This window comes from Periophthalmus magnuspinnatus, chromosome 14, assembly GCF_009829125.3.
Source record: "Periophthalmus magnuspinnatus isolate fPerMag1 chromosome 14, fPerMag1.2.pri, whole genome shotgun sequence".
Taxonomy (NCBI): Eukaryota; Metazoa; Chordata; class Actinopteri; order Gobiiformes; family Gobiidae; genus Periophthalmus; species Periophthalmus magnuspinnatus.
In genome coordinates this window covers 13,142,073-13,160,235 of record NC_047139.1, presented here as the reverse complement: position 1 = coordinate 13,160,235, position 18,163 = coordinate 13,142,073, and the positions used below count along the sequence as shown (strand labels likewise).

Genomic DNA, 18,163 nt, shown 5'->3' with positions numbered 1-18,163 from the left:
GCAAATTCCACACAAGTCAACGCTCGCATTAACAATTACGTTGAATCTGTGTTAAGTGGTACTGCATTTAACATTTTTGCCATCCTTGAATTCCCCAGAAAAACAACCTCGCGCCAACATAATTTTAAAAAACGCAACATTCATATTCCACCTTCTAAATCGCAACCAAACAAAACCAAGAGTGAAGGATCGTGTGGCTCTCTCACCTCCGATGTACTCACATGCCGTAACTCAGATAAGAGCGTTCCACTAAACCACAACACGGGGCCAGCACAAAGCCTTTTCAGGGCCCCTTTGTCCGGGCCCTCAATCTGGCCATTGTGCTGCCGAGACACCGCGCTGATAAGCTATGGACGGACTTATTAAAGTGGAAGCGAGCCCCGTATTTTCTCCGGGAAATGTAGCCTTGATGAGCAAATGGCTGGGAGCGTGTACGGGTGTGAATGCGACACGACGTTAGCTTGTGTCGGACAGCCGGGTAACAGCGGTGATTTAAAAGAGAGCGGTCAGAGTTGAATTAAAGCTTTTAAGGCTAACATAAAGGCGGCGGAGGGCTAGCTAGATCCCGGCTACGTTTTGTTGTGCTATGTGTTGATTGCATTTACATTTACTTTGAATGTGTGTTGTCTTGTACACTTCTTCGTTATAGTGAACAAAGTTTTATTAAAGCCATTGTACCTGATTTTTCAAGTTTTAAAAGTGTGAAAAACAAAACTAATTCAGTTAATTTGTAACGTTTGCAGTGGTCCAAAGTTCAAGTTATTCCTCAATAATCTTATGCATTCTGAGCATCATAATTATTCACTGTGACGTCTTTTATAAGTGCTTTTCTCAACAAAAGTGGAGTTTTTCAATCACAGTAAAGCTAACAACAACTAGCTTGCAATCTTCCTGATTATTAGACAAAGCATTTTATAATTTGAGGCAGGCAGCAGGTAGCATACATAATTTTGACCTTATGCAATGTATCTTTACCGGGGCAAGACACATTTTGTCTTATAAAGGGACAAAAATGCGACTTTGTTAAAAATGGTCCAACCACAATTCTTTCTACAGACCCACTTTTGTGTCACCAAAAAAGAGAAGTTTGCTCATTCAAAAGTATTTAATTTTGACACATGTAAGGTAAAGATAATTTCCGGGTTATGTCATGATTTCAGAAGAAGGGAAGTGGACTCCAGCTCTTTTGGATATTTACTGTTTTTGGAATAAATATTTAAAAAAGTTATGTTAAAGATTGGCTCCACAAACTTTCAAAGTACTCCTATCAACTAAGATTGTATTTGGGGGTGAATAATGGCTCAATTTTCTGAAGCTATGGCAAAGATGTTGAACTTTGTCAGTTTTGTGTTTCATGTGGATAGGCCCAGTAATTACAGTGATATTAACCATAAACCAGGTGAGCAAATCTGCAATCTCACAGTTAAAAGAGCTAATTTTTGAATGTGAATGCAACCTATTCTGTGGTGCAATTTGCTCTCAAAATCTCCAATGTGAGCAAGGGCTTATAGAACTGTATGAGAGATTGTCTGTGGATTTCTACTTTGGATATTTCTTTTCAAAAACAAACGTTGAACCTTATCATTATTTCTCAGGGATTGGGTCTCATGGCTTGATCCTTTCAACTGACAGCAATCACACCTTTAGAGTTGAATAATGGCACCACTTTCTAAGGTAACCGTGCAAAAAATCACTTCACTTTTGTTTATTTATACTAACAGAAGATGCTGAACTTTGAGTCAGTTTTGTTTTCGTGTGGATAACCCATGACAACAAATCTGCGATCAACAAATCTGCGATCTGCAAATTCATCGTGCAATTCTGATTTGTCCTCCAGCTCAGTGTTAAACCATAGGGATTCTACGATGTTGTGATGCTACTAAAAACACAACCTATTCTTTCATTCTTTTGTCTGTTAGTCCTTCATGGGTGTTAAGCGTCGCCATTCCCCGAGAGCGTTCCCCTTAATAATTCCTACTGCTATTCCCGCCATTGTCAGGACCATCACTCTTCTTCCGTACCAACTCGGTCGCCGCGGAGAGGGTTCTAAATCAATTTGCATGCGACATCTTGACATCAATCCGTCATGTTTCGGGCGAGCTGCTCCGTGGGTAGAGGCAGACGGATAGGTGGCCGGCGGAGCCTAAATCAAGGACAGGGTTTTCGCGAGAATCAAGACGAAGACGGCGCTCGGGTGATGGCTAACTGTCACATGAGACTCGCAGATATCGCTATGTGCAATGTCAGTCATGTTTTAAAGGAGGTATGGGAACAATTGTGGGAATAGTGGCTGAACGTTTTACTCAAGTAAGACTACTGTAAAAAGGACTAAGTAGTGATCCAAGAAAAAAGTATTTAGGAAAGTAGCTGTAATGTAATTGGAAGAACTAAACATTGAACAGACCAGATTTTGTGCTTTATCTAAAAGGATAAACCACAAAATGAGAACTTTAAACTTATTTGAAGATTTGGGTTTCTTGCACTACTCCTTCAGATATGATTAAAGCAGACCTATTATGCAAAATTGACTTTTCAGAGCTTTTTATAGTTGTTTCCCCTTCTCATTTACCCTCTCGAAGCTGTACTTGGAGTAATTTGTTTATATTTGAACAATCTTTAATCGCTTATTTTCAAGACACCATATTGCCGATAAACTCCCATTTTCTCCGTGCATACTTCGTTCTCCAGCTTTATTTTCTTAATCGATGATGGCCGTAGGATTTGGCAGTGTCACATAGTCATTTTGGTACAAATGGAAAAAAAATCTGCGGCTTGCTAGCATGATGTGCAGCTATCCATAGGAGATGCCGACAGATACTCGAGTCTTTGTTGTGATTACGTTTACTTGCAGCGACATCAGCTCCCATTGGGCACCATAGTTTTCTAACGTGGAAGTCAGCGGACTTTTTACTTTTATTAAGTGGTTTAAATGAATATTGCGATTTAAAATGTGCAGGTAATAATATAATGATCCACGGGTTTCACTTATAGCATCAAGAGTAACCAAAACTTTTACTGTAGTAAGACTCAGTACTGTTAAATGGTCAAATATTCCTTAGTATGGACCGAGATATACAATTTTTCTTAAACCTTACTCAAGTAAATGTACTACCCACCTCTGTATGACAATATATTACAATTATTTTGAGTGTTTCTTTGGACAAATTTGTATGTTAAAGGGCCTATATTATGAGAAGTTGACTTTATGATGTCCTGAAATTGTATTGTTTCCTCACCGAAATCACACATGGTTTTGTTTAGTTTCACTTTCGCATGCTTGAACGATCCAATTTTCAGTTTGTCTTTGAGCTAAAGTCTACCTCTCCCACGTGAAGATAACACTAGGTGTTTAACTTATTTTAAAAGATCAGACAGCTATTTTTGATCGTTTGAGCCGCTGTACCAGATTTTAAACATGAAAAAACAGAACTAGTTCATTTTAAACAAGTTGCTGTGGTCCAAAGTTATTCCTCACTTATCTTATGCAGTCCAAGCATCCTAATTATTCCCCATGATGAGTTTAAAAGCACTTTTCACAACTTTGACCGGGATTTGCGGTCACGGTAATGCTAACAACAGCTAGCACGATAACACTGAAACTCTTTACAATGAAATAGACAGGAGGCTTATTTTGACCTCAAGAGCTGCTTATACAATATATCTGTACTGGGGCAAAACTAAATCTGGTACACGCCATTTAAATTGCTTTTTTTCTTGTTTTAAATCGTGGACATAATTTAGTCATTGAGCCAACACCCCCTTTAACCCCTCGTTGTCATTCTTGACACAGCTCGTCTTTAAGTAGACTTGATGTTTGGGCCATTATCTTCTAGACCTCCTGATTGCTCTCTGATGACTCTGGATGTATTCCTGACGTGAGGCAAAGTCTCTTCTAAGCCCTATGCAGGATTAAATGTGCCCCTCTCCTGGAAATAATACACTGTTTTATCTATTTCTTCCTTCCTTTCTTTTGTCCTGCCTTTCATTTTTCTTTCGTCCTTTTTTTTCTTCCTTTCTTTCCTCCTATCCTTCTCATTTCTCTTTAATTTTTTTCCTTTTTTTTCTTCTCCACTTCTTTTCTTCTCTTTTGCTCTCTTGAATTTCAATTTATTTGGGAGGGCTGTAGGCGCTTTGGCAGATTGACAGTGTATTTCACGTGGAATTTGATTATGTGAAATTCCGGATGACAGGGGACAACATTTATGAAAACGTATGAAATTTCATATTGTCAAATTCCACACGAACACAACCCAGGTCTGCCACTCTGCCAAAGTCGGTCCACAAACTTGCCATATTAATCTTTGGTTTAAAGTCCTTTGAGTGAGTTTCAGTGGTGTATAACAGGTTTGTTTAGGGGTGACAGTGGTTAGAGCAGTCGTCCTGCAACTCGAAGGTCAGAGGTTTGAGTCTAGCTCGGACCAATTTCTGGCATAAATTAAGACAAAAATTTGAATAAAAAATTGACAAATAGTTTATTAAGAAAGATTCAGACATGGTAACTAATCAGGGAGTTAGTTATTGTTATGTTATAAAGTAGTTACTAAGCCATTCTTAATAAAGCATTTGTTCACTATGAATTAACGCTTATTAATGCTTATTAAAGGGCTCATATTACGCTATTTTTTTCCTAATCACAAACACACCTGGAGTTGTGTTTAGTTTCATTCACACATGTTTAACACACAAACCCTGCATATTTAGGCATTTTGAGTTCTTTTCTCAAACTGAAAACAGTCTCTTCCACCTTGTGATGTCATGTGGTGATACAAGAAGTGTTTCTCTGTGTTTTTAAACTCTGTACACCTCCCAAAGTTTGGAGGATTTCAGCCATGGAATCTCTATTGAACTAAAGGTAAAAGGTAACTCGCAAACTGCCACTTCATGACATCACAAGGTGGTACAGAGCATTTTGAACTTTGTAGTTGTAGACAGATCAATAATAAAGGGTTACTCAAAAAATACACAACTCCAGGTATGTTTTTGATGAGGTAACAGCATTAGAACATGGCTTAAATCCCACAAGAGTCAGTTTTACGTTTAATAGGACCTGTAAAGTCAAATTTTGTGGTGGAATTTGACACCTGGTTTATGGTTAATATCTTTGTTTACTGGGCTTATCCACGTGATCTAAAAACTGGTGCAAAGTTCAGTGCGTTCTGTTTGCACAAATTGGTTAAGGTGAAAATATACATATATATATAATTTCACCTTTTTCTATGACTTTCCAAATCGTCTGAATTACGACATCAAATTTGAAGTGGACAGGCTGCGTTGACGCCGTTATAGACTTTGAACTATTTAAACTTGAAATTTAGTGCAATGAGATCAAGTTAATGCAATTACTACCGTGTGTTGAATAATGCTGCTCTGTGTTGGCATTTAGGAGGCTTTCATGGGAGGGTCATTTCTGAACGTTGTAGGGCAGTATTCAGTTGTCTAACCTCCAAGGCCTTTGTCACATAATCAAATATTGGCGGTTGGTTTGGTTCGACCTTGTGAGGTTAAACCCTTTTTACAGCTTAATGACCCCATTCGGGACAATACGCTTTTACTGCACATCATTTTTTATGGTAATACTAAATGGAACACTAGATGCTGGCTAAAAATGCTAGCAATCTGTGTTTAAATCTAGGTCATAAAATGTTGCAAGTTTGGGATATTTTAGTTGGAGTCGTCGTCACATTTAATTAGATTTTTATGTATTTTATTTTATTAATATTTTTTATTTAACTTAATTTAATCAAAGTCCGATGTATTATTTGTATTGTAATTTTTTTTGTTATAAAGCGTAGTGAATTTTAATTGGATCTCTGTTATTTTAATCTGTGCCATTTTGATCAAATGCATCTTAGCTTTATGTAGCAGTTAGCACAAATTAATTAAACCATATAATTAATCAAACCTGGCATTTAGAATCATTTGGTTGTATAATATTCTCCAAGGACAGCTGTCTTTATTATTTTAGTAGGTTGAACATTTATTGAGTGTAAAATAACTACAAATAAAAATGTGTGTTTTATATAGAATTTTCACAGATGAGCGTTTACAGTGAAAATGGCACATAAGGCACACCTTGTTTGTATTTGTGGGCGGCAAAAAAACAAATCCGCTATCATTTATTGTCCATAGAATTTACTTATTTATTTATCTACAAGTATTTATGGCTACGTTTCAAATGACATCACAACATTCAATAGGCCAATAGCATTTAATTCAGACGCAGGGGTAGATAAAATCGTTATTGTTAAAATGCAGATGTATTTTGTTATACGGTGAGTTATTGGGTCTAGAACAGGGCTGTCCAAACTATGGCCCAGGGGCCAAATGCGGCCATCGGACCAAATTTTGTTGGCCCTCATGCCTCCTCTTGAACTGGCCCAACTGGAAGTATTTCTTTGTACAAATTGAAGAGATTCTACCTCTATAACCTGAATAACATCACATTGCATTGTGACACAGACCTAAAAATAATCTTCCAAGTCTTACCAAATGTACAATGTCTCTGTCAAACCTGTGTTAAATGCACCGTTTGACGTTTCGACACTGGTCTGTGGCCCTCTGCTTCAAATATGTTTCAGTATGTGGCCCTCGGTGAAAAAAGTTTGGTCTAGAATTTAAAATCTCGTTCAAATTTATTACATTTGTGAATTTAACTTTGAGATATTTCATGGCAAAGTACATTGTAATTAATATGAAAAACTGAAACTGGTTCTTGCCCCATTTAAGAGTGTGGCATCATCATCATCCTAAAACCACCAATATATGATTTTAAATTTTTTTTTATATATATATAATTATGTTTCTGTTTTTTTGTTTTTTTTCTTCTGTCACTGAGTTAGTTTTTTTTTTTTTTTTTTTTTTTTTTTTTTTTTTGCATTGCAGTCCATTTCAATACCTATAAGTGTAAGTGGCAGATGCAATAAGTCTATTAACAGGCACTTGGGCAAAACTAAAATAGAATGTTTTAATTATTATTATTATTAGTTTTTTATTTTCCACACACATCTTTAAATTTTTATTTATTTTTTTAATCTATATATTAATTTATCTGTCCCACCAATTTATTCTGTCTTGTGTTTAACTGAGAAGCACTGAAAACTTGTAAACAGCTAATTTCCATTCCAAGTATGATGGTAAAGATGCAATATATACGCCTTAGTTTCTCTGCCCTCATCTATGTACAGAATCATGACCAATGCTTTCTGGCACCTTACCTCCACCAAACAGTACAAGAAAAACCACACACCGCCAGCTTAATGTCATCCGTCCCCGCCGTGTATATAATCCCATTGAATCTGGTTCTTTTGCTCTGCTCTCTGGGCTCTGGCTGGCCTTATACTGACGGGCGCATTTGTTTCTTACACCCATATGTCTGGCCTGATACTGACGGGCGCGTTTGTTTTCTCCACCCACAGGAAGATGCACAGCGGCATGAAGACCTACGGCTGCGAACTGTGCGGGAAGAGCTTCCTGGACAGCCTTCGTCTCCGCATGCACCTTCTGTCTCACTCAGGTAGGACACGTAACGCAAAATCAACACACCAGGGGCCAATGCATGGTTCTCTGTTGTGGGTGGTTGTACAGGTGGTTTGAATTGAAAACAAATTTTGAGTAACTGTATTCTGATACAGTTACTCTTTCATTATTCAGTAGTATTCAGAATATATGTACTTTCTGAAAATCTAAGGAATTCATGGCAGTACTTGATCATGCAGTTTAAGTTTTGAATTACACGCCAAACTTTTTCCTTCGATAATTAAACAAATTAATGCACACCAAACATCGTGCTTTAATTTCACTAAAATATAATTCAACTTGGTGTAAAAGTATTCTAAGTATTCAGAATACAGCACTTTGATCAGACCAAGTAACGAAATGCATTACAAAATACAATTTAATCCAAATATCTAGTATTTTGTAACTCAAGAAAATGAAAAAAGTAATAAATATTTTGTATAATTTTAATACATTTGCAAATTAAAATTTATTTTAAATTGCTCTATGAAAATATAATGCTACAGTGCAGGTCCAGTACAGTTTTGAATGGCACAATCGCATTTGTTAGACAATGATGAATTCTTGTTTACTTTTAGCATCTACAACTAGACAAAATATAGTTATTGTTCATGTGTATATATAAAATCCGTATATCATTTTGTGGTTAAGTGAAGTGGGCCTAAAGGATTCTGACTGAGTATAAATCATATTTTATTCATGGGTTTTAGCTTACTGTTTTAGGCGCCATTTTGAGGACTATTCAAAAGATATATTTTGTTTTGTCAATCGCTATAGCAACAGCCCCAACTTTTTATCACTCTAAAACCCAAGTACAGACAGTAAAAAGTTTGCATAAGTTTGCTGTGAAGTGATGGATTTTCATTTGGAAAAGTTACGCAGAGCACAGCATGTGTTTGGATGTACAGGGATGGTATGTTCTTGTGTATGTTCTTTATGCGGGAACACGATTATTTATGGTGTCTGGGTTTGCTATCAGATCATATGGTGTTTGGCTGACTCCCAGTTCGAGTGCATTCTGTCTGTTCAGTGTAAGTTCAAGTCTTATCTCTGGCTATACATCAGTAGCCTGCGGTGACGTTTATGGGTAAGCAGACTTCAGGGGGAAAGGGGGGGGGGGACATCAATATTTAGTCGATAACAATTTAGCAACCACTTTTTATACGAACTACATTGCATATTAGTACATTTATTTTTACTAATGTATTAATTGCATATATACTGAGCCATTTGGAGTTAAATTACACAAGCCTAGACCTACACAGTTTAATAATATTTGTATATATTGGACTGTATTTGACACCCAGTCTGTACAAACAGGGCTAATTGTCCTACACCTACACCTCATTTATGCAGCTGAGGCTTCAGTACTATTATTAGCTATGTAATTATGTGCATCTAGAAACTATCCGAGTAACATGTGACAGTTCTACAGATGCGTAATGCACTTAGTATCTCTTCATCAATGTACATTTTGTATAGTAACAACAGTGCAGTGGTCACACAGGGGCACTGGTCACACAGGGGCACTTATAATACAGCCTCATATGTCACAAACGGCCCCTTAAACACAGCCCTGTGCTCACACTCACTTCTCACAGATGCACATCAAAACCACATCTTTCCTGAAGTAACGTCCTGTATTTCCCTGATGCAAAGTAGATCCAGAACAGCCACATTTTCCTGCACACATGCGTAATAGTCCTGTTATTTCACTAACGCTGTCGCCACAAACCAGACGGGCCCCTCTCCAGCTGCTGTCAATCCACTGCTCCTCACAACTAGCTCACTATTTGATAAAATGACTGCCAGTATTTCTAACTGACATCTATTATTTCAGTCATGTAGTAATTTTATTTGTTTTATATGGATATATTTCATAACTATCTAAATATACTTTTGACACTCAATTATTTTAGTTCTTTTTTTGTTAAGTACTGCTTGCCTTGATTGCCCTGACCACACACCACTATGTAAATGGACCAATAGCCCTGTGTTTCCATGCTTGGTGTGGTCAGGTGGTAATATCACTGTTTTATTACATAACAATAACTCATCAAGTCACATTGAAGTCCTCATGTATCAGACAAATCATTCTTTGCTTTAATATGAAAAAAATAAATTATAAATAGAATTTTTTTTCCTACATATAGATGAAATGCGTGTCTCCAGATGTGAGGTAAACATGTTCAAATATGCCATGTAGTGATAACAATTCTAATGTTGATTTATTCTTAATTACAAAAACATTACAATTGTCCAATCAGAAAGTAGAATGAGCCTCACCTGACTCATTTGGGTAGCTGTTTTCAATGCCGAAATCCCGTTGGTTTGAACCTAAAAGGACTCTGAGTGGTCACTACCTAAACCCCAGCACCTACAGCCAATCATGAATCAGTGCTAGTGCAGCCGCTGTAGCTCAGTGAGTGAATTCTGGAGGTTCTGAGCTTTCACATGAGGCCTGTCCATGTACTGAGAATGAGAAAAACTTGTATGTGAACTGGAGGTTTAGGCAGTGGCAACACAGATTCAGTTACAACAGGTATACAGTAGTCTGAATACAAATATTTTCAGCACCTCGCATTGACACATGGAGTAGACTTCCACGGGGAAACACCGCCAGCTTTCAATCGTCTGCTGTGTCATTTTGTATCCCTCACACATACTCCCTCTCCTCCCTCTCCGCCTCAAACCCTTACATCTCCAACAATGCGTAGGGACAGCGGAGAGGGACTATAATTGCCGGGATCATTTGTTTTTCTTTTTTTCCTTTTTCTTTTTTCCCCTCTTCCCTCTCTTCTCCCCGTCGCACCGCAAACATTTTTGAAACAATGACAGCGGCGCGCATTGACACTGGCGCTCCGGCGTGGCAGCGATGAATGACGGACCCCCGCTGCGCCGCTCAATTGGCTCACCGCATGGCTCAGCGTGTCAAAAACAAAAATCGCTCCCAGGAAATATTCACTGTTTATTTTAAAATTACACCCATGTTTCTGTTTTTTTTTTTTTTTTTTTTGTTACTTTTTTTTTTTTACGTGGCCCCCTGTTGCACATACTCGCAGGCCGGGTTGACACATCGACGAGACGTGCAAAACTGCCGACACAAAAGATGATTTCCCCAATTGGATTCTGTTGTGGCGTTTTGGATGGGATGGTGGTTAAAACAGCTTTGCAAATCGGTAGCACTGTCATCCAATTGTCCAAAGATATGCACGCTTAAACAGTCTATCTCTTGGAAAACAGAACTAGTTCATTTGAAACGGTTTGCTAACACTATTCCTCACTTACCTTACGCGTTCTGAGCATCCTAATTACGCACCGCAATGAGTTTCAAAGAGCTTTTCCTCAACTTTCGGAGACCAGAGCAGAGTTTGGCCCACGCTCATTATCCGACAAGAAACCGCTTCATAAATAGATGAAGACGGTACACAGCTGACTTATTTTGACCTCGAGCTGCTTGTACAATATGAGTGCTGTCATTGTGTCCTTGGGCAAGACACTTAACCCACCGCATCTCTGTACGCTGGTGTATGAATGTGTTTGTGAATGGGTGAGTGGTTCCTTGATGTAAAGTGCTTTGAGTGTCTTGAAGGTGAACAAGCGCTATGTATACTGTATATATATGACCATTTATTCAAGGAAAAGTCAATATTACTTTTCACTGTTTGTGTTTGGTTGACTAGAGGATCATTAGTCTCTAAAATCTAAACTCCATTGTATTGTGCCGTAAACTTTGAGCATGTTCGTTTACATTCGAGCCATTCACTAAGATTACGGTTAATATTATGTAATAGACTCACTAGTTAACCGTAAATTTAAAACTTTCTATGCCTGGGTGGAGAACTAACAATTGTAAGCTGTTACTGGAAATCTAATAATTAATTGTAGTTATGTCATTTGTGTATTAGTAATTATGATGCAACATACGGTAAAGTTATCGTCATTTATAACATGAATCATACATGAATCATACGTAATTATATAGTAATTAAAGACAACAATCGCTTAACCTTTTTTGTTTTGTCTTTACTCAGGCCATTGCAATAAAAACATCTGGTGTGGTTGACAATCTCTGCTGTTTAAATGTTCTTTTTTAAATGATTATCCATTCAAAAACATGCTATCAACAGGTTAGCTACGGTGCTATCAACAGGTTAGCTACGGTGCTATCAACAGGTTAGCCACAATGGTACTCTTTGCTTTGAATTACACAGTCAAACCGGTCAAAAGTTCATTATTTATTTTTGTTTAATACTTTCTGCATTTTATATAATGATGTGGGAAAGAAAAAAAAGTTAAATGACTAAACTTTTTTTTTATGTTTTATATTAAAATTCTCAAAGTATCCATTAGTTGACAGCGTTGCAAACCCTCGGCCTTCTCTCAATGAGCTTCTTGATGAACTTTTCTCTTCACAGCTGCGCCTTGTCAGGGTCAAGAAATGCCAAAAGTGCAAACCAGAGTTCAAAGCAAAAGGGTAAAGGCTATTTTAATTATTTTTAATCTAAAACAAGTTTGCAGTTATCTTGAGTTAACTTTTTGTTGGCTCGATTCCACATGTGTCCGTTTATAGTTTTGACGCCTTCAGAGAGAATCTACAATGGAAATAATTCTGGACATAAAAAAGAACCATAAATGAAAGTGTGTCCAAACTTTTGACTTTTTTTTTTTTTATCTAAAATTTTGCCCCCAACCCACCTACCCTTCCTCCCTCCCTCCATCCCTTCCACCCACTCTTCCACTCCACCACTACCTTGAGAGACGCAGCCAAGCGGAAGATGTGGGCAGTGTATTTTTAGCAGCAGTGACAAGCAAGTGCACGAAGTTTTTTTTTCTCTCTTTTCTTTTTTTCTCTTTTTCGCTATACCTTTTCTTTTCTCTCTCTCTCTCTCCTTCCTCTTCCCGAGCGGGGCTGTCTCGACTCGAAACCTGGCAGCGCTTTGGTCTGGCGAGGCGCGGCGAGATGGTTAGGAAGAACGACAGAGCTTTGATAGGTTTTGTTGTCTCTCTCTCACACTTTTTTTGAACTCCACCTCCGCAGCCGACGACATTTTGACTTTCAAGGCTTTTTTTTTTCTGAAGCGCGAGTTTGTATTTTTTTTCATTTCCTTTATCATATCGTTGTCTGATATGATGACACATGAGCAAGTCACGAACTCTGAATGCTTGAAAAATCTGTTTGAATAAATATTTTGCATTCTGGTGGTTGCTGAGAATTTTGTCCTCTTAAAGTTATAGTATGCAACTTTCTGGAGTCAGCTGCACGATTCCATGGAAATAGAAAGTTCAAACCATACTTCGGAACATTCTCCATGGCGATAGAGGAGTTTTATGTGATACTGTGGAATATTATAGTCAAAAAAACAACAAAGAAGAAAGAAAAAGAAAAAAAACAAAAAACATGCTTTCATTTTAGTCTGTTTTTTGGAGGATAAAGTTAAAGAAACAACATCCAGGCCAAATGAAAGTCAGGTTTGTGGAGATGCAAGCCTGCTCACAGTAAAGACGTGTGTTTTTCAGTATAACAAGACACACATAATGAAGAAAAAAAAAGAAAGGAAAAAAAAACATGCTTTCATTTTAGTCTGTTTTTTGGAGGATAAAGTTAAAGAAACAACATCCAGGCCAAATGAAAGTCAGGTTTGTGGAGATGCAAGCCTGCTCACAGTAAAGTTTGTTTTTCAGTATAACAAGACACACATAATTTCAAAAAACAAACCAAAACATGCTTTCATTTTAGTCTGTTTTTTTGGGGGAAAATTGCATACTATGGCTTTAAGCTTTAGTTTTATTCATCATATCTTTGAGGCTGGTGACTTGCTCGTGTCGTAGCAGGCAAATACTTGAAAAGTCAGTTTGAATAAATATTTCTACTTCACATTCTGGTGGTTGTTGAGAATGTTGAAATTTTTTAGCGACTAAGTTTTAGTTTTCAGTAAGTTTTTTTTTCTTTTTTTCTTTATCATATCATGTTTCTGCTTTAATGACACTTGAGCACGAATCCCTGAATACTTGAAAATCAGTTTGAATAAATATTTTGCACTCTGGTCGTTGAGAATGTAAGTGCGTAAAACTGGTACAGAAACATTTTGTCCTTTTTAAGTTTTAGTTTCAAGTTTAAGCTTGGCGGCTGAGAATGTAAGTGTACGCAGTGTTTGGACTGAAGTATGTAAGTATCTTGTTAAGTTTTAGTTTTAAGTCTTTTTTTAATTCCCTTGTCTGCTGTTATGACACTTGAGCGAGTCACGAACCCTGAATACTTGAAAATCCATTTGAATAAATATTTTGCACTCTGGTTGTTGAGAATACAAGTGTGTAAGACTGATACGGAAATATTTTGTCTTAAGTTTTATTTTTAAGTTAACGTCTGTTTTAAAATTTCCGTCATCGTCTGTAGTGATGACACTTGTGCGAGTCACGAACCCCACACACTCGAGAAATCTGTTTGCATTTAACTGTAAAATGGCTGCTATTGTGATATGTCGTCTCCTCATCAAAGTTTCATTGCGTACTAAATTCCGCCATATTTTTTTTTTATTGAAGTATTGTTTGCGTATTCTTATTTCAAAGTGTGATTCAAATTCCAAGTCAGAAACCACTTGCACATTTGGAAATCCTATCTTGAAATCACTTCAAAAAATCGGTTAACCAAAATTTTGCAGACACGGAGAAGTCAGGATTTTTTAAGTACAGGGTTTAGGTTTATTCAAATGGGTTTAAAATGATGAATCAATCTATAAACACTGTTATATACTCTTACTTAATAGAGGGGGGCAGTACTCGGTGGGGCAGTAAATGTACTTGTGTAACTTTTTAATATAAATAGTGCTTCTTTGAAACACCCTACTCCTACTTAAAGTGCACGTGGATAGTATCTGTGGTAAATATTATATCATATCATCAGGTGTTATCTACTTTTATTTGTATAACCATAAGTAGTATGTAATTTTGAGGCTTGTTAACATCATGGTTGCTAGGTAACAGTTATGGTATTACCTCTGTGTGCCATCTGCTGCCCTAGTCCTACCAGCAAGTAAATTATAAACTTCTCTTTGTACAAAAAATTCCATGATTTTCAATTCTATCTTCAACACAATTATGTTAACAACGTTTTATTGAAAAAGTACTGTCATACGCACTATATTTGATTGTGTAACAGCGCTCTCAGTACATTTTGACTATTTTGTCTCTAAAGTAGGTAGGTAGTAACAGGCAGTGGTAGTACTACTTTAATACTTTTACTTTAAGTACAGTTTTTAGGTATCTGTACTTAAACAAAATTTTAAAGTGGATACGTTTTACTTTTACTTCACTACATTTTAGAGCATGTATCTGTACTTCTTACTCCACTCCATTTTGCACAAGATTAAAAAGTAAAAGTATTTTTCATAATTGTTTGAGACCTGCAGAAAAGGCTGAGGGTTTATTTTTAACACGTTCATAATTTGAGCAAACAAAAATATACCAAATAAAAACAGCTAGAATCACATCACTGCATTTGAAGCCTTATATGACCTCAAAATCTGCACTTTTACTCTTTAAGTACATTTGACCTCTGGTAATAGGGAAACTACACTGGAACCTGAAAATCATATTGTATCTTAATCCAGTTACTACATTTGAAAATACCGACAGTTTGAAGTGTCTAGCCCCTCATAAGTAAACCACAGTCGGCCCGTCGCATCACAAAAGCTAATATTTTGGCCTCCCGACCGCCGAGTAATCCATGTCCCACTCTGTTTTATATCTTAATAGAACAGGCTAGGGTATTTGGGGGCTTTGCAATTTACCAACTATTGATTACCGCGCGGTGCAAATGGGTAGAGGAAAGTGCATGAAATTGTGGGCCCGCGCCGGGAGATGAGACCGGCTTGTTGGTATGCACGATGCGTTTAGTGTCAGACGCTGTGCTCCCCCTCTCTTTCTCTCTCTCTCTCTATCTCTTTGTTAAACGGTGGGCCTAGCTCATGCTCCACATACAGTGTAGCATCGTAGATATTAGGGATGGGACAATAAATAATATTATCGTTTATCAGGATTAAAAAGCGTAGACATTAATCGGGATAATCGGCAACAAATATAAGCGCAATTGTATCACCAGAATGTGCTGCTTCTCCCTGATGATCTGTTCTTGATCGTTGTCGTTTTGACTTCAGAAAGTACAGTTCTTTTCACCTTATTCCGAAAGTTTCCGAGTCTGCCGCTATTGTCATCCGGGTTGTATTATTTTGCATGGGGCTGCTGATCTAGGCGGCCAATAAGTTCTACAGCGACTACAAAGGCTGCGTTCACACTGCAAGCCAAATCCATTTTTTTTTTTTTTTTTTTACCTTATGTGACCTGTATCATATTTTTTCATGTCAGTGTGAACAACTCTATTCAAATTTTTTCCCAGGCCTCATTCATTTGCGGTCATAAATCTGATATGTATCCGATACGACCGCAATCTGAACGCTCACGTCACATTCATGTCACTTACACGTCATCGACATTACGACATTAAATTAGTGTTTTGCTGCAAGAGTTGGAGAAAGGCGACCACATACGTAGGCAAACGTTCTCCCGCTCATCCAAAAGTCATTAAAGTCTGTCAGTGAAGCAGCTTGCAACAGTGTCCCACCACTCCTGGCTCCGACTCCTCATCCACACACTCCTCCAAATGGAAATGGCAGAAAGGGCCTCAGTCATAACCAAAATCCTTGCCCTCTTCCTTCTTGATATGCTTCGCGAAATCACTCGATTAAGTAAATGTTGGCTCTGATTGTTCAAATAACTTGAAATCGCCACAATTTGGGCCTGGACTGAGACAAATCAGAGCCATGTTTACTTCCACAAACACAATACGCTGTGATGTTGTGTTCTGTTGTGCACGTGCGGGTCACTTCGCGGCCACATTCTGTTCACATTTGGGATAAATAAGTTGCATTTTTGTTGTAATGTAAACAACTATATAAGAATACAAAAAAATTAGAATTGGGCCACATACCCTGCAGTTTGAACGTAGCCAAAGTCGTTTTGAAGAGTCGCAGAGAATTGGTGCATTGTTGGCTCATTGGTCACATGAACACTGAAAGTTTAACACAAATCATCTTACTTTATATCATATTTTAGCGGCAACACTTTTCCCAAATTGTCCATTGAAATGAATGGGATTTCTGCGTAACCGGAAGTGCCACACAAAGCCTGGTTTAGTCGCATTTACACCAAAAAAAGGGTGGAGTGGAATGAGATTAGTAACAGTTGTTTAAATATGGAACCTCTTCATAATATTAAAATTATAATGATTTGTATCCATGTCATTTTTAAACTGTCAGCAACTGTAATAATTATTGTGGTGTAATTGTTAATCACAATTATTTTGGCCATGATAATCGTGGCACCAAATTTCAATATCCTAGTAAATATAGAGTTAGTTTGAGTGACAGGGTAGACAAAGACTATATAGCTGTAAAAATGACCCATTAATACGTAAATGTGAAATAGATTTGGTAAATACAAAGATAAAGCTTGTTTTTAAAGTTTTTTTTTTAGGTAGCTAAACCGCTATATTGCTTGTTTCACATTCCACAGGCCAATGTTATTTAATACAAATGAAGGAATCACTGAAATTAATATTAGAATGCAGATTTCCGGTGTAATACAGTGAGTTCTTGGGTTTAGTCAATAGTAGAAATGATCAGGTTAAACATTTTTGCATTTTTTTGGATATTTTATGGCAAAATACATTGTGATTAATAGGAAACTGTAGCTGTTGCCCCCATCTGGAGGTATGACATCTCTAAAAATCACCAACAGAGGTTATGCCCTGACATCGTTTTATTTGGAAAATGCTCCTCAACATTCTGACTGAGTGGCACTGGCGCAGAACTATGGGCTGCATTACTGACTAAATGTGTTTCTTTGCTTTGTATTGCCTCATATCTGTTGTTGTGGGGTGAAAACAATAGCTCCATAGACAATTATGTCCTAAACACACCGGCTCAGAAACATCTTATTTAAGGAGAGAAAGGTTCAGTTCAACTCTGTCTGATCCAAAGTCGGTATCAGTGATAAATGTAAACGTAGCCCGCAGTGTCCCTGTTGTTTAGCTAATTTCTAACTGGTTTTCTACTACTATCGACTTGATTTTCTTGTTTTAGAGGCTGGTACAAACTAAATATTTAGCAGGGTTGTAGACTTTTATATTTGTTATTTAATCTTTTACTTTTTAGCTTTAGTGTTTGGAACTTTTGCAGGAAAAAAATCATTACAATTGACACTCGTATAACGTTGAAAGTCACTAATAAAGGTCCAAAGGTTGTGATGTCCTCCGCGTAACCTCTAGAGATCGGTCATTTTGGACGGAACAGAATTTTACCGTGGAATTTGGTGTTAAAATGTCAGATTGCAGATTTGTTGACCTGGTTTATGGTTAATATCTCTGTAATTACTAGGCCTATCCACATGAAACAAAAAACTGGTATGAAGTTCAGCGTGTTCTCTGTTAACATTAATAAACAAAAGTAGATTTTTTTTACACAATAGCGTTAGAAAGTGGTGCCAGTATTCAACCCCAAAGATGTGATTGTTGCCAGTTGAAAGGACTGGAGGCCATGAGGATCAAATGGCAAGTTTGTGCACACAATCCTTAATAGAAATTGATACGGTT

At 37.3% G+C, this 18,163-nt stretch overlaps 1 protein-coding gene across 2 annotated transcripts in view; it reads left to right on the top strand.

Moving 5' to 3' along the window:
- Positions 1-18,163, top strand: part of zbtb16a (zinc finger and BTB domain containing 16a) — a 238,221-nt gene that overhangs the window by 81,464 nt on the left and 138,594 nt on the right. For both annotated transcript variants that reach the window (XM_055226546.1, XM_033977966.2), the window contains exon 3: positions 7,416-7,513. In XM_055226546.1, the coding sequence (XP_055082521.1) occupies positions 7,416-7,513 (98 nt within the window). The remainder of the gene's footprint in view (positions 1-7,415; positions 7,514-18,163) is intronic.